Source organism: Pezoporus wallicus, unplaced genomic scaffold (genome assembly GCF_028554395.1).
Source record: "Pezoporus wallicus isolate ANWC-B61680 ecotype Strahan unplaced genomic scaffold, APGP_CSIRO_Pwel_v1 contig_3486, whole genome shotgun sequence".
NCBI classification, from domain to species: Eukaryota; Metazoa; Chordata; class Aves; order Psittaciformes; family Psittacidae; genus Pezoporus; species Pezoporus wallicus.
Window position 1 is genome coordinate 1,406,732 of NW_026642292.1, and position 25,168 is coordinate 1,431,899.

At 41.6% G+C, this 25,168-nt stretch overlaps 1 protein-coding gene across 4 annotated transcripts in view; it reads left to right on the forward strand.

The window, feature by feature from the left end:
• The window catches only part of STON2 (stonin 2), a 69,893-nt gene that overhangs the window by 40,095 nt on the left and 4,630 nt on the right, over positions 1 to 25,168 (forward strand). For all 4 annotated transcript variants that reach the window (XM_057428679.1, XM_057428681.1, XM_057428680.1 and 1 more), the window contains exon 5: positions 20,651 to 22,486. In XM_057428679.1, the coding sequence (XP_057284662.1) occupies positions 20,651 to 22,486 (1,836 nt within the window). The remainder of the gene's footprint in view (positions 1 to 20,650; positions 22,487 to 25,168) is intronic.

Below are 25,168 nucleotides of genomic sequence, written 5' to 3' on the forward strand. Positions count from 1 at the left end.
ACACGCTTGTCCAAACCCTGGCTTTCTGGCCCATCTCACCACCCTTTATGCACACAGATCCAGGAGTCCTTGGCCCCCAGCATAGATTGCTTCACAGCACCGGGAGAAATGTTTTCTGTCAGGTGGTATCCAACCAGTGTATGAAGAAAATAGCATGCTCAGGCTCTTCTGAACCAGCCTTGTCTTTGAGGAGGACAGAGCTCCTGACTGCAACTTGGAGAAGGGCTTGGTTTCATGTGACCTATCATCCGAAGGGGTCTGTTTCTAACCACAGCAACGTTGGCATGGATTTGAATGGCAGGCACAGTTAGGGCACCCTTGGGGGTGAAGGAGGCATCTCTGAGAGTTCCCAGTACGAGAAATGGACCAGCTAGGCGGTAGTCTGTGGCCTGTGAACTTCTCTACACACTCTCCTTCTCACAGACCTTAAACACTTACTAGCAAAATAGCACTTCAAACATATGGAAACATGTAACAAGCAGAAACCCATCTGATACCATGTCTCAGAGCTCCTGAGTGTTAGTGTGTTTGTCTATTCATATTTTCAGTCCTGAGAAGCTGAATTTAGCTCTGACTACTTGACTGGATTAAGCCATGTATTATTGTATAGCTGAGGATTATCTGGCTGTTCCTCACAGTGTGTATTAATGCCTTTCATTCCTTATGTGCTGTTTTACTTTGAATATATCCTGGCCTAAAACATCTTGTCCTGCCAGGATGGTACTCCAGAAACCTGTTCTGGGCCACTGAGCTTTAATTTTGCCATCTTCTCCCAAGAAAAGGATCCTGGGATAGCTTCAGTTCAGAAGTTGCTGATTGCAAGATAAGTTAAACACAAGCCAAATGTGGCTGATGGGGGGTTGTGTTCAGCTGAGTTGCACATGCTGGGCTTGGTTCCTTCGCTTTCTCAACTGCTACAGGATGAACGCAGGCCAGCAGCAACAAGATACTGCTTAAGAGCAAATCCTTACCTATTACTAACGCTTCAAATGCCTCAGGAAACAGAGTTGAAACAGACTTTCATCCAGGTTTCATATTTTGTAAAGATGAATATGAATAAAGCCTGGTGAGGTGTGATGAAAAATAGACCTTGTTATGGATAACTGGGAATGCTTAGAGACTTTTATTCTCCACTGATATGCATTAGGCTGTCAAACAGGCCCCAGTAGTAAAAGCTCCAGCTATGTACAACAGTAGCAGCCAAGGAAGTGTCAAACATGAAAAAGACAGTTTTGGAAGGGATGAACCATACACCTGATACTGATCAGCTGCTTTTAGTTTTTCTGCAGGGGGTTCTTGGGAAAGTTCTGTGGCCATAATGGTTTTGACAGGACTTCCATTAAGGTCCAAGGTGGCGTTTTGACAGGCTCAACCTAAACTAGCAATAGCCTGGTGGGTAGGGTTCTTTCCGAACATGAAGGACACAAAGCTCAAGTTGAGCTCATGTATAAACAATACAGTTCAACCTACGTTTCCCACAGCCAAGCAGAAAGCCTGAGTCACCAGCCTAGCAGGCATTTTGGACTGACTGGGTTTATCCTGATTTTTCACACAAAGGCTGTTGAGAGTCTTTGAGGTGTTCAGCTTACAGATAACAGCAGCACTTTAGTACATGTGTTTTTTTGGAAAGGAGATTTCCTTCCGCCCTCACTCTCCTCCCCAGATCTGATTCTGCTCCTAATTTGAGTTAATTGATGTGCACATTTTTAAGTGCTTTTTTTATCAGGCAGAGGGTCATGGGACTAATACCACGTGAGGAAAAATACCCTCTGTTTCCTGAGAAACAAGTTTGCTTCAGTATGTCTACAACATCCCAGCACCCTATGCAGTGCTCTGTTGTGGTGGCCAGATTAATTATGGACTTTAACTGGGAACAAGAAACAAAGGAGGGAGTCTAAAGGAAGATGACTTCATCTCCCTGCTCATCTTACATTGCTGTTTCACACAAAAAGTTTGAGGCAACAGACAGAACAGCAGACAAAATTATCTACATAAAGGTTCCCTCAGCCGAGGAGAGGGAGGATGAAATGAGGAAAGAGCCGTTGTTCATCTGGAAAGTCACTAGAGCAGGTCTGAGTTTTCATCTTTTCCAGCCAGCATGTTTGTTTAAGCCTTACACCTTTAAAAGTTTTTGTTCAAGCAGTTTGCCCTTGGGCTAATTTCTCCTTCTGCCCTAGCCTCAACTTGCTGCGAGCCTGGGAATTTTTGGCCTCTGTGAAACAAAAAGCGCTTTTTCTTACACTGATAGATAAAGCCCTATCTGCTGTATGAAGCTGTTACAACAAAGTGCAGGAGGGAGATGAGCAGTGACAGCGTTGCATAAGGGACACCTTTGTGGCTGGCAGACCTGGGGGTATTAGAAGACTAACGTTCCAGCTCTTCGGTTAATTGTCTTATTTCAGATGGGTAGCATAAACTCAGATTTGCAAAGGCCCAAATGGAGAGCCTGGTACAAGGGGGGACAGTGTGTGGCCACACTTAATATGGGGATTTTTTTTCCTCAGAAGAGGCATCTAACCACTGATTCCACACCCTCACCGCCAACACAAACATACCCGGTCAGTGAGGCAGTCGTGTCTCTTCTGCAGGCTGGCAGGCACCAGTTTTGCTGCATGCTGTTCTGAACCTTTCCTACATGAAAGACTCCTGTACAACACATTTGTCCCTACAGTACCTGGTCATTCATTCCATCATCTAGTCCCCACTTCATCATTTAATTCACACTCAGCTACAGACCAAAACTCAGAAAATCGTAGCGTGGTCTTTCCTTGTTGATTCTACACCCTGTCATGCTCCACCATTCAAACCATAAAGACATTTACCTTCTGCAGTTAATTCAGTGTACTTAAAATTATAGATTTAATATATAAATCTATACTGATTTATATTAATGTTTAAATGTCAAATCAATAATTTATTTGTGAGCCAAATACTTTCTGGCATAATTTCCAAATTATCCAGATAACCTTGCCTTCAGACAATCTGTTTGTTTTCCTTTGTGTGTCAAAATCCCAGGTACATTTTGTTTCTCCATAGTAACCCCTAAGGGGAAATGAGAAAAACCTGAGTAACCCTAGAAATGTCACAACGCAGCAGAAGGATGCTGGCTGTTTCTCAGAGGCACAGTTTGTCCCTGTGGTTTTCAGCCTTACATCCAGACTGCTTGGGGCAGGGGTGAGGCAAGGGCAGAAATGACGTAGCCTAAAATGGGACATTTGGGAAGACCCAGAAGTGTATTTGGCAGGTGGAGCACTCTGTGTTGGTGATCTTGGCTGTTTGGTGGGTAGGTTAGGTTTCCTTCTTTCATTTGGCTTTTACGGGAAGAACTGACAATAACTTCCTGGATCGTGAAGTCAGATCCCCTGCTATCACAAATAGACATATTCTGTTATCGCCATCATAAATTTGTCTTGTTTGGTCTTTAAAACTAGGATTCTTATGCCTTTTGTTTCCCTTCTGTAAGACTGCACTAGAATCTCATTTACTTCCAATGATCAGAAACCACCCTCTAATTTCTGTCCTTTAGTTTGAGAGACATAGGAAAATACTTCCAAGGAGGTGAAAATGTAGAGAATAAAAATGCATGTCTTCTTTAACATGTGGCAAGTACTTTGCACCTAAAAGTTACCTTTGTATTTACCCAATCTGAAGTAGAGCCAAAACAGTTCCCCTGAGGGGACAAAAGAGGATCCCAGTCCTAAAACCATCTGGTATCTGAAGAGTTAACTGGACACGGTGATTCAGCTGATGACAAGGGAGCAGCCTGCTGCCTTTCTTGCAAGGTGATCAGCTGGAATGTTTTGGGGTTTGTTTTAGCTTTGCCCCCAGAAGGTAGGTTTTACACGAAAGAGGAAAAAGCAAAACTTAGTTTATTTGTTTGGCAGCGTTTAACACGAGGTCTCGTCCCCGTTCAGCCTGCTGCTCCCAGCCTTTCTGCCTGCCCCCACCTTCTGCTTTCCTGGGAGTGCCAGATCTGAACGAAACCTGCACAGTTTTCGATCTCTATGCCCTGCCCACCCTGCGGAGTGTCACGGGGCTGATTGGCAGGCGGGGAGCCACGGCTCCTGCTCCAGCACGCAGAGTGCATACCTCCCTACCCGGCTCCCACAGAGGCAGCCATGGACAAACCTGGGCAGAGACAGCCAGCCCGATCGACGCGCCTGCAGCTGGCACCGCCAAACTGAAGTTATCTGAGCCCCGGGTAAGTGCAGCAAAGAGAGAATCTGTTCATCTGAGCGCTCGAAATGTAGTATCGGTGGGAGGAGGAGCATCTAAACTTCATTTAGAAGAAAGGTACTCTTAACAGCAGGGGCCGTAAGTGACGGGGTCGGGTGGGAATATGGGAGGATGACTGATGGGTGAACTACAGAGAGAGAAGACTGGGAAAGACATTAACTTTCTTCCCGTGAAGTCCAAGGGAACCTTGAATGCCATACCAGTAACTTGGGAAAGTTTTACTTACAGGAGGAGTTTGATGCTGTGAACACTGGTAGGATGAGGCAGAGGGCTGGCTTTTAGTCCTCCAGGAGCAAGTGATTAAAAAGGGGATTTCAAATTGTATGTATACAACTAAATCAGTATGTAATGTCCTCCTGCACCTTATTCCTAGTGCCTGCTGCACTGGTACAAAAGCACCGTGTTTTAAAGCTGAGAGGGATATGGGGGAGGAGGGCTGCTTGGTTCATGAACTTTTGTGGGAGGTTATTTCTTTTCTGATCCCACAAGCAAAAGTAGGCTGCTTCCTTGTTGATAAAAACTTCTGTGTAGTATAAGAAGATAAACTGAAACATGAAAAAAAAGAGCTATGTGAATTTTCTCCAAATATTGCTGACAGGATAATGGAAATCTCTCTCTGTGCCTGCTGAGGTGCTCAAGAATGGGAAGGTTTGGAAGCAGGTTTTGCTGTGAGATTAACAGCTCTGAGCTGCTCTGTATAGAATTTCAGTGGGTGAGTGAGCAATTCAGATTCGTCAAGTGCTTCATTGTTAGGGGACTTCAGTGTTTTGGTGTTTGTTGAAAACACAAGAAATGCATTGCCATCGTGTATGCAAGAATAAGCAGCTGGATTTACACATAAGCACATAATTTGGAATTGAGTTCTGCAGTGCAGAAATCAAAATTCAGCTATGTTGTGATCTACAAGAGAGGATAATTTGATACAACTTTTTTTTCTTCCTCTGTTATTTTTAAGCAGCAGTTTGTACTGCAGTATTATTATGTGTTGGAGCATGTAGGTCTGAGGACTTTGAGATCAGGTTGTGTGAGGACATCTTCACAGATATATCTGGCATCGTGAATACTGGCCTAGCTTTCTTTGTAACTTTTACTTTCCATTCTTTACAGCCAGTTCTGAAATGCTCAATTTGACCTCAGTTCTCCATACTTAATCTAGTTACATGTTTTTTCTGTGAGGGAGCAGCACTAAAATTCATGCAGCTATTTCAAAATTCATCACACAACAGGAGAGTGAGATGGAGCTACTTAAATAATTATTGCTATTTTTTTTTTCCCATGCAGATTAAAAGGTCAAAAAGATTTAAATTGATCATGTAATTGGAGCTGCTGCATATCAAAAACCATAGCATACCCCTGACTTAGTCCCTGTGAGAACTTAAGCCTTACCTGCCCTAAAGGACTCCCGTATCATGAGATTTCACTGCACAGAGTTTTTGGTAAATCAGTGCCATGGTTAATTGCTTTTGCTATTAAAACTCTGCATGATTTCTAATCTCAATTTCTCTGTGTTGTGTTCCAACTCTCATATATCACTTATTAAATCACAGCAATTTTTCTTTCATAATTTTCTGTGTAGGAGCTTACAGACTGATTGTTCCCGAATCTCCTGCAGAGCAGATTAAATAGAGCTTTTGTGGTTTGCTGTGTGATGGGTTTTTTTATTCCTTTATAGTTGCTGTGGATCTTTTCTGAACCCTCCTCAGTTTTTCTACTTCCCTGAATTCTGGACAGAAGATTGGGTCGTAGTGGTCCACCAGGAACCGGGCCATCTACATACACAAGTGGAATGACTTCCCTTCTGTTTCATGTTTCTCTCTTCCTTAATACTATGTCAGTTTTTTAGCCTTAGAATTGCACTAGAAGTGATAACCATCCAAATCTTTTCCAGAATCACTGCTTCTAAAGGTACCCTCCATTCCATACCATTGCCCTACTTCCCCCGACCCTCCTTACCTGAGTGAACTCCATGCACATTTTCCCAAAATACATACTACTGAACACACCATTCACAGTAAAACACATTTACAGATGACAGTAAAAGAGATGTACAGAATTATTTCCATCTAAAAGGAGCTCTTACTAGCTCAGTGTAGCAAGAGAGGCTCCCTTTTGTCTCTTCAGCAAAATTGCTGCTCACAAATACAGGAATTCTGCTTTACATCTCTTATCTGCCTCATCATGCAGCGTGCAGACAGCCTAACCAGCCCAGGAGCGTCTTCACCGAGTACGGCAATCTTCTTGGCATCTGGCCATCCAGAGGCAGATACGGCAATCTGCTTTCCAGGTGGTCCCTTACTAGGAAATCAATGAAGCAAGGTAGAGGAAAAGAATCAACCTGAACTTTCTCCTTCCCAGATTGAAGCCAAACTCCAGAGGTTTTCCAAAGCCAGAAGTTGTTCAGTTGAGCTTAGCTTATTGTCTGTTTGCAGCTGCCTCGGCATGTACAGGTTCCAGCTGGGACCAACAGAGAATCATTAAAATGTTGTCAGGAATGCTGATCCAGGAGACTTTGTGTCCTGACCTGAAGTTCAGATAACTCTCACGAGAGCTCCTTTTCTCAAGAGACGTTCAGTCTGCTTTGCAGGCCAGAAAGATGATAAAGAAACACTCAGACTTCAGTGTATTTATATGAACATAGTTTACAAACTGTTGGAGTGGGCAGCTGCTGCAGGGAGATCCTTGAGCCTCCAACCGAATCAAAAACAAGGCGGCTCTTGGCTGAAAAGGGAATTGCTTTGTCTGCTGGATATTGTTCCCTCTATTTCTGTACCCTGGCATTACAGTAGTGAGAAGGGAAGTAAAAGGCTAACAGTTGATCTTTTTTCTTTATTTTTTTTTCTATCAAAGATCATTTAAAAAAAATGTTTTGCCTATCACAAAAGTAACCAGGAGCTTTCAATTTGGACAGCGAGTCTTAAGTGTGGAGTGTACAAACGTGTATACTCCAGAGCTGCATGTACATAAAGAGACTCGACTCTGAGAGCCAAAAGTTAGTTTAAACACACAGGATTCCAGTAGCTCCTCCTCCTAACTCGACTCTGAATTTACAGAGGGTAATGCTACCAATGCTATCTATATTTATTCTTTGTGCTTGGGAAGTGTTTGCCATTTCCATTAAATGACTTGCTAATGGTTCACACTGTAACATGCTGTGTGGGAGAAAGAGATAAAATGTGCAGAATTAGTTCTTGCTGAATGTTTAAGTTGCAAAACTACCTCTTAACATCCCTACTGAGCCGAAGCATCCTGGAAAATGACTGCAACTGAGCACAGTCCTGTTTTCTCCAGCATTTCTGGTGGGCTCAGATGGATGCCAGTTCCAGGCACATTAGGGTTTTAACCTGTTTGGTGCTTGTTGTTTTGGTCTATATCAATTCTGTAATGAGCAAAAAGGCTTGTCTGGACAAGCAGATGCTCCAGAGGAGCGCCCTGCGTGAAAGTTAATCTGCACCCTGCGCACTTCGACGGCGCTTGCCACTGCCTTAAAACGCCGCTTACCCCAGTGCGGCAATCCTGTCCCTTCCCTCGCAGGCAGAGGGCAGGCAGGGGTTAACATTCCTTCCTGTTCATTCATGCCTGCCCGTCGCCCGTGGCCAGGCAGGGGGGGCGCAGCCCCAGCGAGGCAGCCTGTCCCGGAGACAAAAGGCACGGCACGAAGCAGAGACTAAACAGGGATAAAAGTTTAAAGAGGGGGGACATCATCCACTTAATTTATGTTGTAACTATAGGGCAGAGAGAAGAGAAATAATTCTGGCTTCTCCTAAATGATAGTTCTCACAGGAGGAGATGGGGCATAATTAGGTTTTGCTGGGATTCGGTAATTGCTTCCCGATGCCTGGTGAAACTATTTCCAAGGAGCCTGTCTCACTCGCAGGAGTGTGTGGCACAGTTTTTACCCCAGCATAGTCGGGTTACTGCCATCTGACAGCTGCTCAGATCCGATAATAAAAGAGTTGGGTTTCAGTTTGCTTTATGGGTGAACCAGTTTTCATATCCAAAATCATCAGCACAGTTGACCCAAGGGAGATTTTTGTTCAGAGCTCAAGCACAGATTTCACCACGTGTTAAGTAGGTATCTTGTTTTCTAAGGTTGCCCCCTTATGTTGTGGTGCACAGATGATGAGGATATTTAGCGGGAAGGATCAGAGTTAGTTGCTGAGTTAGTAAATACAGGATTAAATCTTCCAAACTGTCAGCATTTCTAGGACATTATTAATTCTGGTTCAAATAAACACACTCCCAGTACAATCTCTTTCCTTGTCCCAAGCAGAAACATGCTTTCGTTAAGCCAGAGTGAGTGCAGAATTCTCCTTCATGAATTCAAGTGCTCATATGCATAACAAATCCTACAAGAAATGCCATTTCACATGAGATGTTAAATTCAAAGCTTCCCATGAGGGGCATGTTCTTGTCCACATGACTGGTCTTTTTATTTCCACCGTTTGACCTTGACGTTACTTCAGTGAGTGGTACCAACCTGCGAACCTGGGAGATGCAGCACGAAAGATCAGACTGCATCATGTGTCTAAGCCCCTTTAGATATTTCTTCTAGACTTGTTAACCTAGTAGACTGCTGATGGTACATTTTCATCTGACACATATTTCTGATTCTTTGTGAGTAGTTTATTCACTGTACCCAAGTAAACCAGCAGTGAAAAAAAAATTCCCCACCCCACATTTCCATGATATACTGAAACACCTCTGCAACATTATCTCACGAATTAAAAAAACCTCTGTGTCCTAGGAAGTGATCAACTGACTTATTGAAATTTTCTAATATAATGGGTGAATATAAATATAATATAAACAAATATAATGAAGCAGTCATTCTTGTCCATAGCAGTGTTGTTCTTGGGCAAATCTCCTTCAGCAGTCAGTGCAGCTTTAGGGTACTTTAATTACCTGTTAAGTGTTTGTTGCCCATTCATTTCTTGAATGTCCATTTCATCCCCTTATAGGAATACATTAATAATTATTTTTGCCTTTTATAGTCCGGGTAGCTTTCTTTTCAAGCTCAGTAAAGTCCTCCTATTATCTTATTATCCCTTGGTTCCTTGGTTCTGTAATCCCTGTTGTTTCCTTCAGGCAGACCTCAGTTCTTTCAGCGCTCTTCTGCAAAATCTCACATGGCCCTTCAGAAAGCCTTGCTTTGTTTACAGGGCACAGCAGCTGTGGGGGCCCTGTTGTTTTCCTTCACATCAGTCACATTCTGTGCTCAGCTCTTGTCTCTCAGCTGCCACCAGCTATGCAGTTTGGTGATACAGGCAGTAAGGTTTCTTATCACCCTGTCAATCTCCTTTTTGATTTTTTCCTCACCTAATCTTGTCCTGTACCCTGAAGACCTGCTGGGTCTCATCCGCTTTTCAAGAATACAGAAGTTTATTTCCACTTGGCTTTCTGTGGTGTATTTCATACACAGATTGCCCTCACACTATCAGAGCCCCATCCCATCCAGCTGCTGTACCCTGCCTGATTCCTAGTAACTGCTGCCCCAGGACAGAAACTTTCATCACTTTGAAAGCTGACAACTTATTCTCTCATGTATATATTCATATGTGTGTGTGTATACAGTAAGGGGCTCACTAACTGATATGGCTGACATTTGGGGTCTCTTGTTTACTTCTCCACAGGATTATTTTAATGTTTTCCGTAACTTTTTTCCATCTTACAAAGAAAAAGAGGTGACTTCACGAAGTCACTTAGCTGAATTCCTCCCCCTTTGCACTCCCATCAGAAGAATGCGGAGCATTATTTGGGGAAGAAAGAGGACAAACAGCAAAGACTAGGTGGTGATGGGGGGAGCTAAAACTTTACAGTAAGAAATCAGTGTGGCTGAGAAAGTTATGCAGGACTAGTGTAAGGGAATTTGGACAGTGTATACCCTGTGTTTTGCCCCCCCAGGCAGAATCATAACTTAGAGGGATGGGAAGTTACAGTCTGTGCATAAGGGGAGGAAGTACAGGTTTCCTCTTCACTTCTCATCACAAAGTGCTGTGATAACATCATGAGTTACTTCTTTCCATTCTTCATACGAGTCTCTTTTGGTCAAACTCCCACATTTAACAGTGAGACCTGTGCCTTTCTGTTCACTGTAATCACACCAGCATGGCCCAAGGCAGAGAGGAAGAAACTGCTTGTTGGATCGTTTCTGTTTGGCTGCTGCTGTGGAGTGACCCTGAATAATCCTGTGTAATGTGGTAGCTCCACATACACATACAAAAAGGAAAAACAAAACTACAAATGACATAAGATAGATAACAGCCCAGTATTTGGTTCTGTTGATTTCCTGCAATTGTGAATAGCTGGACAACAGCTGGGCTTTTATGGTGGGAGCCTGGGCTGAAGGAAGGGCTGCACTAAGGGAGTCCCAGACCTGGAACAGATGAGTGTGCAAAGGGAGGAATGGCCTCATCAATCACAGCAATATGTTGTAAAACAAGCCATTCCCTCATAATAGCCTTCAGGGCTGGTCGGCAGCTGCCTTGAGGTTGGAGATGAGATGCTGATAGCACCATGGGATAATAACAAGACTCAGACTGGGTCAGAGGGCCATACAGCAAGATCAGTTACCTAAAATGTGGTTGGATGAACAGACTGACAAGTTTTCTATTTTCCGACATCCTCGTGAGTCCTTCTGTTATATGCATGTGAAGGGTGAGCTAGGTCAGCTCCTTTAGTCTCCAAAGTTGGTTGAAGTTGTGCTGTCAGACTGGCAGGGCCAGTACAGCTGTGCTTTTAGAAACACTGTCCAAGACAGCCCATGTAATGTCACTATAGTTTTCCTGGATGGGCAAAAACTAAGAACAGTGTCACCATAAAGGAGGCTGAAGTTTGGTTACCACCAGTGGGAATGTTTCTTCTTACTATGTCCTATCTGTATAAACCATCTTGCTCCGAACACATCTTTAAAGGCCTCAAGGGGTGAAAAACAGCAATGCAGCACCCCGACTCAACCCTGCAACCACTTTAGCAACAGCATAATATGGATTTTGTAGAAAAAGTTTTATTTCCAGAATAAAGTGGTGCCTATCTGACTGTAACAAGCATGTTTCAGTATCTACTGCAACAAGAGTTTGCTTTCCAAGGTCGTGGTAACTGGAAACTATGGGGTTTCTCTCGGTATTTTTACTCAATGCAAAGCTTTTCTTGTTTGGGATCTCTGAACAACCTACTTTTGTTATCCCAATTCCTACCTAAGGTCCTTCAGTTGCACAGTTAAAATACGAGGTATAAATAGTCTTTGTGCCCTTACAATCCCAGGGTGAGGAACAACTGTATGCTCACCTTACACTTCTGGAAGAAGTCCCAAATCTCTTTCCATTTTATAAATGTTCTCCAGCTGACCTTACTACTCAATCTTGGTGTTACAAGCTTTTCTTTGTCCCAGTCCTTGGTCTTTATTTGAAGCAAAATCAGGCATTAAATACTTGTGTTTTTTTCTAACAAAATAATAGGGATATTTTCTGTATTTTGTCTTTGTATTAGAACATGTCTCCTTGATAATATTTCTTGGTGTTCCAACATTGTGCAAGACAGACGCATTAAAAAATAACTGAATCTTATTCATTCATGTGACAGTTTTCATTGAGAGCTGGAGAAATGAATTCTTTCTATGATCAGTTTTGCCAGTTAATATCAGGTCAGTCTTGGCAGAGGGAACCATGCCATGCACTCTCTCTCTCTTTAGAAAAAACAGTATTTGTCATACTTGGATCTCAGACAATTGCTGAATGGCACTAGGGACCTTTTTGGCTTACCTCCAATATTTTTGGTGGAATCTTTCTTGCTTGTAAATAATGTGGACAGTGCTCTGTTTCTCAGCATATGGGAAGAACAAACAGTAAGACGCAGATGCCCAGCATTTCTCCTTGCAGTTTACAGCCAATCCTGTACTTAAGCATCCAGTCTTACCTGTTTACTGCAGCTTCTCCACATTTCTAATTGTTCTCCTCTCGATACACCTACCTACAAGTAGGCAGTGCACAAGGACATTCCTTGGCATACATGAGTTACCTTTTTCTCAGCCAAGGGCCACAGCTTCTACTATCCCTAATTAGTTCCCTTGCTTATTCCATTTATCCTGTGTGGTCTCTATAAAGCCCACAAGCTGTCACATGAGTTATCATAGCCTTTCATCAAATTGACAACAGCCATTAACACTTTCCATTACATTAGTGGTTTTGCTTTGCTACAGAGAGAAAACTATGAGGAGCAGAGGGCATAAATTGCTAGCTGAAGGTCACTTAGCCAATCAGAGTTCATATCAGCACCTGAGCCTTTTGCAACCCATTCCTATGTCATATACTTTGCATCATGCTGCTTCTCAAGCACGTGTAATTGTTATTTGTTGAGGATGGGGGTGTTGTTTTGGCAGGCCAGTTGGGTCAGGCATCACACTTAGGTCAGGCTGTCCTTTCTGTTTTCTCACACTATTTCCAGCCAACTGCCTTTGGTCCTCTGTGTTATGTGTCGAATATCCCCCCAGGAATTAAAAAATAGAAGCCATATTCACCTACACATGGCTTTGTTCTAGCTCCTCAGCTCTGCATTGAGCACCTCCCCTGTTAATTCATGAAACTTCATTGTACCCTGTAGCTCTCATATGCTCTGAGTCGAGAAGGACTGACCAAACTGGCTACCCTCACGTAGTTACATGGTCTTCTCTGCACTTTAAACAGAAAATGTTTCTTTAAGAAACTATGGGGTTGGAAAGAATTATCATAAGCTTCAGGCAAAACTGGAATACTGTTAGCTTCCATAATTTACAAATATTTATCAGCTGTGCTGTCTATAGAACAAATCTGTCTTTACAGTTCATCAGGTAATTAAATGATTCAAATATACAGGTGAAGTTCAAGTTTTCACAGAGCTTTACATTACAAATTGGGAAATGAGTCCTTGGGTTGGTTTTTTTTAATAATAGCAGTGGCATAACTTGTAAATAATTTTGCTGTTGCTCAGGGTAAAGGTAATGTGTAAATATGACATAAGCTGAGATATGCAGACAAGTCTGGCAGACAGGATGTGAGTTGCTGACTTGATATGATATAAAACTTGATCCTGGGATCAATACTGCAGCTGTCTTTTGGATTCATAACTTGATGCATTAAGACCATAGTGAGTTGCTTTGCAGTCAAAGGCTATGCTGCTTAATGGCATCCCAAATTCTGAGAGGATCCAGTAGCTGGCACATTTCCACCTGCAGTCTGGCACCGTGAATGTCAGGTTTATTCCACACGGTACTATCTCAAGCACTGAAGACAAAACTTAAGAGGTTAAAACCAGTGCATCACATATTGTTTGTAAAATTATGGCAGGATGAAGTAGCATATTGTCTCTGTACGAGAGATTTATGTAACCACTAGTATCAGCTCCTCCAAGATGATGTGGGATTGTCTTTGCATTTGAAGGATTGGCTACAGATTTATTCTGCTTGCCAGAATGAATTCCTAAGATATCCTGGGCTAGCAGGAGCTTCTCTCTTTCCTTATTCACTTTCAGAATATTTCTTCACGAGCTCTGTGGTCTTGTCTTAGTGGCAGTTCTGCTACTGAAGGATATGCTGTATGTACAGCTGAGTAAAATCAGAGATGGAAGCAGACGTCTGGGTAGAAGCAAGGTCCAAAGTCCATTCAGTCAGACTGACTGTGTTTATCTTCGTTACTGTACTTTGAAAGGAGCTGCTTCTGAAAAATGCTATGTGCATGTCTTCCATTGTTCTTGTTTGCTCGTTGTTCTTTCAGATGAAAGATGAAGCAGAGCAATTCAGAGAACCTGTAGTTCTCTTGATCCCTGTGGTGGAAAGGTTCAGCTTTGGGTTTCCTAGCTCTTCTCTGTCACCTCACATGCAAGCTTTGTCTAGCCTAGCCAAACTGAGAGCATAAGTACTCCAGTGGTAGTAATAATGGTTAAGGCTAGGGTGTAGTCACAGTCTGGGTCACCTCTGGACTGAGCACACCTTGCTGAGAACAAAGTTAGATGACACATTGATAAAAATATGTCAGTGGTATCTATGCTATGTCTTCAGGGATAGAAACAAAGTTGCTTTGTAATGAATCACGTACGTATGATTAGTTGCTGTGGTGTTTACTTTATGATTCTATTATGTTTGTTTAATAGAAATAAGTTCTAAGGAAAAACAAGCAGTTTCTAATGCTTTTTCCACCGCTTATGTGAAATCTGTTCACAATTTGGCTCAAATGATTCTTAATTATAAAACAGCATTATTATGTCACATATATATTGTGAATTCTTTGAGCAGGCATAGTGTTGTCTAAATCTTGTAAAAATCTTGAAGACTTCTTCTAATTTTATCAGTCTTAATGTACCCCCTTCTGGCCAGCTAATGGAAGCACATGAACTGATATTCAGGTAGAACACTTGCTTTCTAGATCTGTGACTTTCAACTGGGTTTAAATCAAAAAAAACTTCTTTCTGTAATAGTTTTGGGACCCATTCACTATCATTGTCTTACACAGAAGTTTGTACGTATGTTCCAAGAACAAAATGTATTTACTTCAATTTCTTTGTAAAGTAGCCTTTACTGAAAAAGAAAAAACAACACAGGAAAACAAAACAAAACAAAAAGCAAGAAAACTGGGTTTAGGTGATAAATAGTGCTTTTTCTTAGAGTACCTAATGCCTTCTAACTGTCACTAGGAGAGTTGTACTCCCTTTTAAAGTTCCTTATTGCCTCTAACTTCTTGCCACATAATTCCTACCTGGCATTAAGATCTGGCAGTTTCTTCAGGACACTAACAACCTTGTCCATGACTTTCATGAACTATCTGTAATTTGTAATCTACTGTTCAGATGATAAATTGTTATTAAATGGAGTCCCAGGAATATATATCTATCTTCTGCTATAATGTTTTGGTGATTTCTGGATAGGTTATATGTTTGTTTGTGACTGTAATTCTAAGAGTATTAGTAGACTAACTGTTAAGTGTTTACAGACTAAAACCTAAGCAGTATGTTTGGAAAACACTTTTTCTGAATATGGATATCTGTTGTAGGAATCTAATTTACCAGTTTTGTGCATGAGGTGTGTTACAGATGCTTGGTATTGTTTTAAGACTAGCCCAGCCTGCTGCCCAGCACAGACTGCAGAACATGTAAGAAACTTTTGCAAAGATACAAGCTGCAGCCAAGAGCAGCCGGTGTAGCTGAGATCAGTACAAGGAAAAGGGGACTTAACAGTGCATAGATTATGAGTTGCTGAAATGTTGTTTCAGTTATTCCATACACATCTGAAATTTTTTTTTTTCACGACCCAGTTTTAACTACTCAGTAAACGTAACACAATAAAAATACTGAGTATTTTTAAATTTAATCATGCAGGAAAGTTCTAAGTTACAAACAGATTTTGTTATCTTGAGCATTTTCTGAAGGAATAATGACAGGGCTCTGACTGAATTGCAGTCTTTGTTTAATTAGTTTCTCCAGTTGAAGAAAGGTAAACAGGAAGGAGAGGAAAACAGGTGAAACAAAAAAATGCACTCAAGTAGCATCATAGCGGGTTGCAATGAGACTTCAGCTGCAACTACCACTGTTCTAATGAGTAGTCCAATACCAGCTTCTTAATGGTCAGACTCAGGTTTTGGGAAGATGTCCTCTTCCCTCTCCAAGCACTGAGATGCAGCATGAGTGAAGGAGACAGAAGGCAAATAATTCAGGGCAACAAAGCACAGTAAGCATAAGTGCCTGAAATACAGTTGTTCTGCCTTCCCATAAATACATACATTTGTGTAGATACAGAATGGTAAGAAAATCTCAAAACATCAAAAACTAAAGTCCCCAAAAACTTCTAGAGCCCTTTAAGATGGTAGATGGAGCACAGTCCTTTTCAACATTGTTCTTGCAGTATGAGGACTGCTGCAATCTAGCTGTGTGGGGCTAAGTTATAATTTGCTTGTATTTCATCTTCGGTTTAGTATTTGTATGAAGGCTTACACTTAAAATGAAACACGAGAGTTTATAAAGATTAGAGACACATGGGGATAAATTAACTGAACATAGATGAAATTCATTGTGTTTAAATAGAGATGGAAGCTCAGTGATGTAACTTCTTTGTAACTTCAGATTATTTAACTTCTTTTGGGACTTGTGATGAATTTGCATCACAAGCAACAGGCATCATATTTAACTAGTCATTAACCCACTGCTGGGAACAGACTATATAGTACTACAGATTTGGGATAAAACTGTACTAGGTTTAATCAGGCCACTGATTTACATGGCCTAAATTTAGACACCTAAATTCAAAGAGATTTAATGACAGGATATGACAGAGTATGATCACCTGAAAAGTTACTGAAGTATGAATCCTTTCAATGTGATCTGAGAAACTTGCCAAGTAGGATGAGAAGAAATAAGAAAGAACCGTAGAGATTGGGTCTGTTACCTCAGTCTTTCATCTTGCACCTTCTCCTGATGGTTACTTAGTCTGTGGTGATTTTGTAACATTTCTTAGCTGTGCCATAAGGTACGAAGTTATAAACATAGCTTTTGTATTAACAGTTCAACACACTGGGAAACTAGATTGCTGTCAAATTTTTGTATATAGGAGCATTCATCCCTTCCACACGTCAGATCTTGCAGAGAGTCAATATCTGCAGGAATGCTTACAAATCTATGTTCCAGTCTCTATCAGTGTCCTTTAGCATGATAATACCTGGTGGTTTTGGCCAAAATACTTTAAAAAGAAAAATAAAAAGATGAGAACCAAAGCCTCCTTTCCTTGTAGTGAGTCACAAGAGGCTGATCATAGTGAGATGTTCTACATCTGTTATAACAATGCTGGTTTTCAGTTTTATCATACTGAAATTATTAACTGTTTTGCTACTGAACCCTACTGAACCCTTGTAAAATCAACAAAACATGAAGAGGTCTGTGGACAAAAAAAAACCATTACAATGCAGGTTGGCATTTTATTCTTCACTGTGGACTTAAGTTTCCCAATTATTTAATGGCTTGGTAATTATACTGAGACATGTATATAGTAAGGTACAGCCAGTGCTGGTTGCAGGCACCACTTAGGTGGGGGAATGAATGCAGAGATGCATAGTTGTGTGGGTAGCCTGAGGCTGCTTGCCCAGGGCTTACATTGCTGATGTCACTGGGAAAGGAAACAGAGCTACTGGCACCTTCACCTTCGTAAATCTGCTCCTGTGTTTTGTAGCTGGCTGGAGCAATCTGTCAGGTTGGACTCTGACAAGAACGGACAATTAAAAGGTGTTTTAATTTTGCAAAGAAAACACTTATCCAAGTCATTTACTTAAGAAAGCAAAGTCAGTCAATCAAAAGGAAAAAAAAACAAGTGTTTTGTTTTGATCACATCTTTTTTTTATGCAGATCTAGTCTTAGTCAGGAATCACTCTGGGTTGAAGAACGCACCCCATCAGCAACCAATCCTCATGATTTATTTTGTAGGAAGGAATTTTGAAAGCAGTTAGAAAAGCAGGGAGTTCATCTGGGAAATCACTTTCTTAAGTGTCCTCTCCCAGACCTACTGGGGTGCTGCCAAATGGAAGGACATTCACATTTTAAACTTTATCACCCATGTTCAGGAATTCATAAAAAGTCAAGAAGGGAAAATCTGAAGTAATTGTCTAAGACATCTTATAGCCATGACAAGATTTTTCACCATGCTATATTTGCCTTTGCAGCAGAGGTTCCAATATTTCTCTTGGGAAACACACTATTTCATCTAGCTCTCAGGAACTTTCTTTGGACACTTAGCTGCATTAGCATATGGTTATTTTTTTAAACTGCCTGCTATTAGCCATTCCCTTACAGAGCTAAAAACCTCTCTTTCCTAGAACCACCTTTGTATTCTTCAAACATTTGTAAACCCAACCATATGGTTCTTTGGCAGCAGAATAATCTGCTTTTGATTTTAGTTTGAGAAAGAAGGATTGTTTCACTTCCCAGATTTGACACTTCCACATATCAAATCAAATAACAGTTTACTGATTTGTTCTAGAAAATAAAATTACACAAATGATTACAAATGTGAAACCATCTTATTGTAGAGCTTCTGCTGTATTTCTGGGTATCTGAGTCAAAACAAGCATTTTATAAAACTTGTTCAGTTTAGAAAGAAATTCTTCAGGTGATTTCTGTGTTTTTCACATAGACTCTCAAGGAGGTCTTCTCATCTGCCTCTATTTATTTTTTTACTGCTTTATTTGTGGATTCCCATTTGATTTCTGTAGTTCAAAAGCTAAGATATAGGAAAGGGGAAGATTATAATTGCAGGCAGGGAAAAGGTGATCCACTCTTAAGAAACCCTGACCTTATAAACATAGGACTTCTAGAAGTCCTAAAAGAAATGGGGAATGTTTTCCCAGAAATACCATAAAATCAGAGACTTTTACCACATCTTTCCATTGCCTTTGCTGTGCTTCAGAGGATTACATGCTTGCTAACCAAAGTGCTGGAAAAGCATGAGACAACATAGGAAGGTATTGGTATGGACCTGAGGATCAGAACAACATCAGATTGTTCTTGGTGGGGTTTTTATTACTTTCTCTCTTAGGGTGATAATAAGATGGTTTGGATGAATGGTAATAAGGTGGCTTGTTTTTTTCCCCTCACAAATCTATAGTCTTGTGGCAAAATTTAACAGATAAAAGTCTTACCACTGTGGGTCACTGGAGATGGCAGAGCATCCAGTGGTGTAAACAGTAGCAGGGACTACAGAGAAGCATGGCGCAAAGCTGGAAGTAAAATGTCAGGGTAGAGAAGAAAATCAGGGAAATTGAGATAGTGCCACTTCTTTTCAAATATACTTTGAAATGCATGGATAGTCTATAAAAGCTATCTATTCTTGTTATTGCTTTGTTGTTATTGTGGCTTGAAAAAAAATTGGTATCATTCTCTTCATATGTAATTATGAGTTATACTAACCTTTAGAATTTGGATCATGTGTTTTATCCTTAGGTCAAAAAGTTGAGTGAGCTCCCATGCAGCTGGGATGAGAGGCCCAGAAAATCAAGTTACTCATGACATTATAATGAGCTAGTGGTGTGACTTTGGCTAACATGAATAGTCCCTATTCCATATCCTAAATGATAACTGGAAGGAAAATTCAAATTGTCTTATTATGGTTGAGGCAGAATGGAAACGAAGCTCATCTTTTGTGGGGAACTGGTGGCAATTTAAATAATGACTTAAATAAGTTGTTGTTGTTATTGTTGCTGTTGTTAATATTGTAAAATATCACAGGTGTGCATCCATACCAAAGTGCTACATTTTACACTCACTTCTCTGCTTGTACTGAAGAACAGTGACTTAGGTAAAAACATAGGACCTATATATCTATCAGAAGCAACAGGCACAAATGCTAGTACTGTTGTATTATACATAGAGCAAACCCATGGCGTAGCTGCAGTGTAATTTCATGCTGGCTGCTCATTTTGAGAAGCACTTTTATTCATTCACTCAGTGGGAAGAAAATGGGAAGAAAACCCTTTAATTTCTGAACTCTTGAGAATGTATGCTCATTTTGGAAAACACTTTATTTACCACTGCAGCTATATCCACCAGGAAGAGCTAGGATTGAAATAGCACAGTAAGATGTAAGCTTCTGGGAAGTGTCTTGGCAGAGCCCAAGATTAGGAAAATAGTGGTCAAAGGTGCCATGTCCTGACAGAGTATGGGGACAGATTCCATAAGTTAAAAGAAGTGTTTTTCTGTATGCTAACATACATCCCTAGATCACGGCTTCTCTGAGAGATTCTTCAAAGACATCCAAGGACTGGCAGACTCTTTCTCCCTGGGTAACCCAAAAAGTCTCTTTGCTGAACACATCCTGGGCAAAAATGCCACCTACATACCCTTTATGGTGTCTTCACCATATCCCATGTGCTTTTGTGTTAACAGCAAATGTGCAGACAAATATGTAGCGACAAAGTGCAGAAGAGCTCTTCCTCAGTGTTCATTCCCTCCCCTACTGTATTCTTCTCTAGAGCAAAGGGTATGGGGACAGAAAGGGAAAAAATGAGAACAAGAGCAAGAGGGTACAAATGGCAGAAGGTAAGTGGAGAGAAGAAATGCAGCCTGAAAGCTTAGAGAGGGAAGTTTTAAAAAAATCACTGCAACATGTGGGCTAAGTTTCTCTTTTTCAGTCATGTTGGAATGAGAGCAATACAATCATTGCTCTCATTCCTTTTCTGTTTCTTACTGTATTCCTTTCCTCTGTTCAGCTGTCTATTTCTTTGTTAATTCTGGACAGACTCTTGAGCATTTTAGCCAAGTCTTCTGATTATCTTTCTTGCCCAGAATATGAAAATGCCTTTGTTGAGCATGCAAACTGTTGTGCAGACTGTAGTTTTCTGTACTTGAAGAGAACTAGATAACTTCAGAGTAATTAGCTGAAATTTCCTCCCCTCCCCTCTTTTTTTTTTTAAAGACAATTCCTCATCTCTCCAGGAAGATGAAGAGATAGATATGGAGGCTGTCAACTGGCAGCTGAACAACACCTCCATGAATGGGCATTCATCTACCCCAACCACAGCTCGCTTTCCCAGCTGGGTGACTTTTGACGACAATGAAGTCAGTTTTTCACCAGCAAACCTTTCTCCCTTGAAAACAGACACCCCACCTGCAGAAACACAGACTCCAGATGTTAACTTTAACCTCACTACATCCTTTAAGAAAAGAGAACGTCCCAAGAGCACACTGGGGGACCTCTCCAAAATTCAAAAACTCGATCTCTCCTCCTTAACCAAGTTGCCTTCCGTTGAAACACCACCATGGAGTGCTACTAATCCCTTCTTGGATGAATCTCTGCGAGATGTCCAGCCTTCACCCATCAACCCATTCAGCTCATTCTTTGAGGAGCAAGACAGGCGTTCCAAAAGCTCTTCTGTCTCCAGTGCTCCAGGCAAAAGCCAAAGAGACTCTCTCATTATTCTTCATCAAGAATCTGATATCATCAGTTTCCATGAGGCAAGCAAAAATATAACCCACACAGATGCTGTAGAGCAGCTCAAGCAACTTCAGATTGGAGACCCAGATCATGTGAGCACCCCTACCCTGCCTGATGATGACCCCATGATGCCATATGATCTGGATGCAGCCTTTTTTAATCTGGCATCAGCTCAGCCAAAGGATGGATGGCCAATGATGCTCAGGATCCCAGAGAAGAAGAATATTATGTCATCCAGGCACTGGGGACCAATATATGTCAAGCTGACTGACAGTGGATGTATACAGCTTTATTATGAGAAAGGACTGGAGAAACCTTTCCGGGAATTCAAACTTGAAATCAATCATGAGATTTCAGAGCGCAAACTCCAGAACTATGATGAGAATGGAAGGATACACAGTGTGCGGTTGGACCGCACAACCTACAAGGAGAAAAAGAAGTATCAGCCTAAGCCAGCCATTGCTCACACAGCAGAGAGAGAGCAAATTATCAAACTTGGGACTACAGATTATGAAGACTTCCTTAGCTTCATCAGTGCTGTGCAAGACACACTGATGAACTTGCCAGCCTCATCAACAGATCTGAGCACAGTAGGACTGAACTATCAGGAGGAAGAAATCACAGTTGATGTCAGGGATGAGTTTCATGGCATCTTGGCCAAAGGGGACAGTGTGATTCTCCAGCACAGTGTGCTGACCCATATCTATGTTCTCAGCTTCCTTTCTGGCCTGGCAGAATGCAGACTAGGCCTTAATGATATCCTGATCAAAGGGAATGAAATAGTTGCAAGGCAGGATATTATGCCCACTACTACCACTAAGTGGATTAAATTATACAGCTGTCGGTTCCATTCATGTGTGGATGAAGATGTGTTTAATAACTCCCGTATTATCCTGTTCAACCCCTTGGATGCCTGCCGGTTTGAACTGATGCGATTCAGAACTGTCTTTGCTGAGAAAACTTTGCCTTTTACTCTGAGGACAGCTGCCAGCATCAGTGGTGCTGAGGTGGAGGTGCAGAGCTGGCTGATGATGTCCACTGGGTTCTCTTCCAACCGTGACCCTTTAGCTCAGGTCCCTTGTGAAAACGTGATGATCCGCTACCCAGTGCCAAACAAGTGGGTAAAGAACTTCCGCAAGGAGAGTGTCCTGGGGGAGAAATCTTTGAAAGCCAAGGTGAACAAGGGGGCCGCTTTTGGATCAACCAGTCTGTCTGGTTCTGAGCCAGTAATGAGAGTAACTTTGGGAACTGCCAAATATGAGCATGCCTTTAATTCCATCGTATGGAGGATAAACCGACTGCCTGACAAAAACTCAGGTAAGTGGTGCATATCGTCTCTGCAGGCCTAAACTAGAAGGAGTTACGTGTTTTGGAAGATAAAGAACATTGGGCTTACATAGTGAGGGATAAGTCACCTGTAGTATACCAAAAGACATCAGTTTCGTGAAACATTTTTCTAAACTTTAATTGCAGTAGTTTTGTGTATCCTACAAACATGATAAAAAAGATTTAGGTTTTCCAGATTCAAAAATATGCCTTCTGCTTTGCTTTTATGCGTACCTCATGGAACTTAGGCATCGAACATCTCTGTGGGCTTAGCACTGTTATTGAAAGCGGGGCTTTTTCAGGTAACTTGCAAAGGCAGCATACTATGCGACAGCGCTGAATCACAGAACCACGTAAATTGCTGTAGTTCATCCAGCACATGTGATTTCTTTTCCATGCATTGCCAAGCATGCTGGGCCGGTGCTGTATATTTCAATGCATATACCACAGCTAATGCCTAGAAAGTATCTGCAATGGGGATTATAAGAGGACAGAAAATATTGTGCAACCATTAAAAAAGAAGACATTTCCAAGCACCAGTTTGTGGCTGTGTTTCTGTAACCAGTGCAGACAGCTTCAACCTGAAGAGGGAATACCAGCATAAACCCCACAATTCTTTGTAATTTTAGTAACATGTTCATAATTAAACATTCAAATATTATGGGCAAACTACTGTTCCCTTTGGCCATCACTGCCAGTCATTCCACTTCCTGCCTTTCATCTGCAGTGTGCAATAAAGCTAGACAACTCAGGTTTACTTTTATTCATAGTGAATTCTACTTCTGAATTTCTCTGATCTAGACTAGCTTTTTACAAACATGGACTTTATTAATGTATTAATGCTGTAGTAATGCAGCTGGGTGACTGGGAGGGTTTCTATATCCAGTATTCCCTGAAGGCAAGTTCAGTACCAGATTTGGCACTTTTAAGGACATATTTTTTTCCTGAGTTTAAGCTATAGTGTCAGCAGAACAGTGATCCAAGTCTTCTAATCTGTTGGACCACATTTCAGCCCAAGGACACCAGCTTATATCATAGATTACAAATTTGGAGGGGTATTGCTAACAGAAGTGAAGGCTCCATGTTGTCTGTAGTATGAGACATATGAAGAGAGAGCTTGGGAACTCGAGAAATATTGCAATGCAAAATTAACCTCAGGCTGTTTATGAGCAGTAACATGCTTGTGAGGAAAATCTCACTATGCCATCTGCATGCTGTGAAATTGGGCCTTCTGTGGCATCTTCTCTCCAAAAATCTCAGTATACCATCCAGACATTACAGCTGGGGAAACGAAAGCCCCCAGACTTTAACATAGTCACAGAACATGCCAGTAGCAAACCCGGAGAAGAGGCAGAACTCCAGGTTCTACTGCCTCTTATGATGTGATGCTTCCTTACCCATCACTACTTTGAGGGAGATGTTGATCTATGCCTCTTGTGTGCTTTATCTTGTCTCTCCGAGTATGAGGCTCTATTATATATCCCCATGTCAGGAGGAAATGCATCACAGACTTAGTGCTGCTGTTGGAGCCCTGCCACAGAGCATCTATCCATCATTGTCACCGTGCAGAACTCAGGGCAGTTAGTATTTGTTTACATCCTGAGAGGAAGAGAGTGTCGTCACCCCTCTGGTCAGGTCAGATGTAATTTCAGGGAAAGGAAGGGCCAAGCACTGTCTTGGCCAGGACACATGAGTTATGTGAGAGGGAGGGAATCCAAAATTGATGACGGGGCAGGCTAAACGTAGTTTAAATCTGACCTTGCCTCTCAGGGACTGTTTACATTTCTTGATGGCACTTGTCCCATGGTTTTCCTTACTCAAAATACATGGCAAGCAATGAGGGATATAAATGGTACTGAAAAGCACTGATTCCTGATCCTTAGTTTTTCCTGATGGACCACATACTCTTGTGACCATACAATACTAATGTGTGATCTACTCCCAACCTTGTGTATGCTTGGCTATATCCAGCCCTACCCACAAGTCGTATAATAACTCACCTCCACCTATTTGCAAAAGTCCATATAAATGATGCTGTTCTCAAGCATTAAGTAGAAAAATACAGCCAGTGCCTCATCTACATAAGAGTAGAGCTGGTCCCTCCCAAAGCTTGCTGCTTGCATTCAGTTTGTAGTGTCCTAGCTCCCAAACTGTTTCAGTAGCGTTGCTGTCTCATCCAAATGTTTTCTCCTTGTGCTTTCTAATGGGATGGAGCCCTTTGCATTCTCACTTTAGGAAGTTGTTATCTGTTCCCTCTATAGCCAAAGTGGCTGCTTATGACTGGACACTTAAAAGCATATGACAAAAGAAGGAGAGTGTGTACCCTGACTGTGATTTATCCTAAGAAAAAGCTATGGACTGGAGTCTACTAACCACATGGCTAAAAGCCTTTCCAGAACAGCTTGTCAATCTTTATTGCCCTTCTCATAATCACAATTAATGTGATCAAAGCAGTTGATAAAGAAAGCTTATTTACAGGCTCTGCAGAGCTTCAGTTGCAGCTGGCTGGGCTCCACATGTTTGGGTTTTTTTAATCTACCAGCAGAATATTAGGAAAACATCCACCTGGTCTTCAATCATGGGAGAATGCGCCTCCAGCGAAGCAGGGATGTAGTCTATGTGCAGAACCTTGGATCTGGATATCTGGACTTTGCTTTACTTTGGCTGTGGATC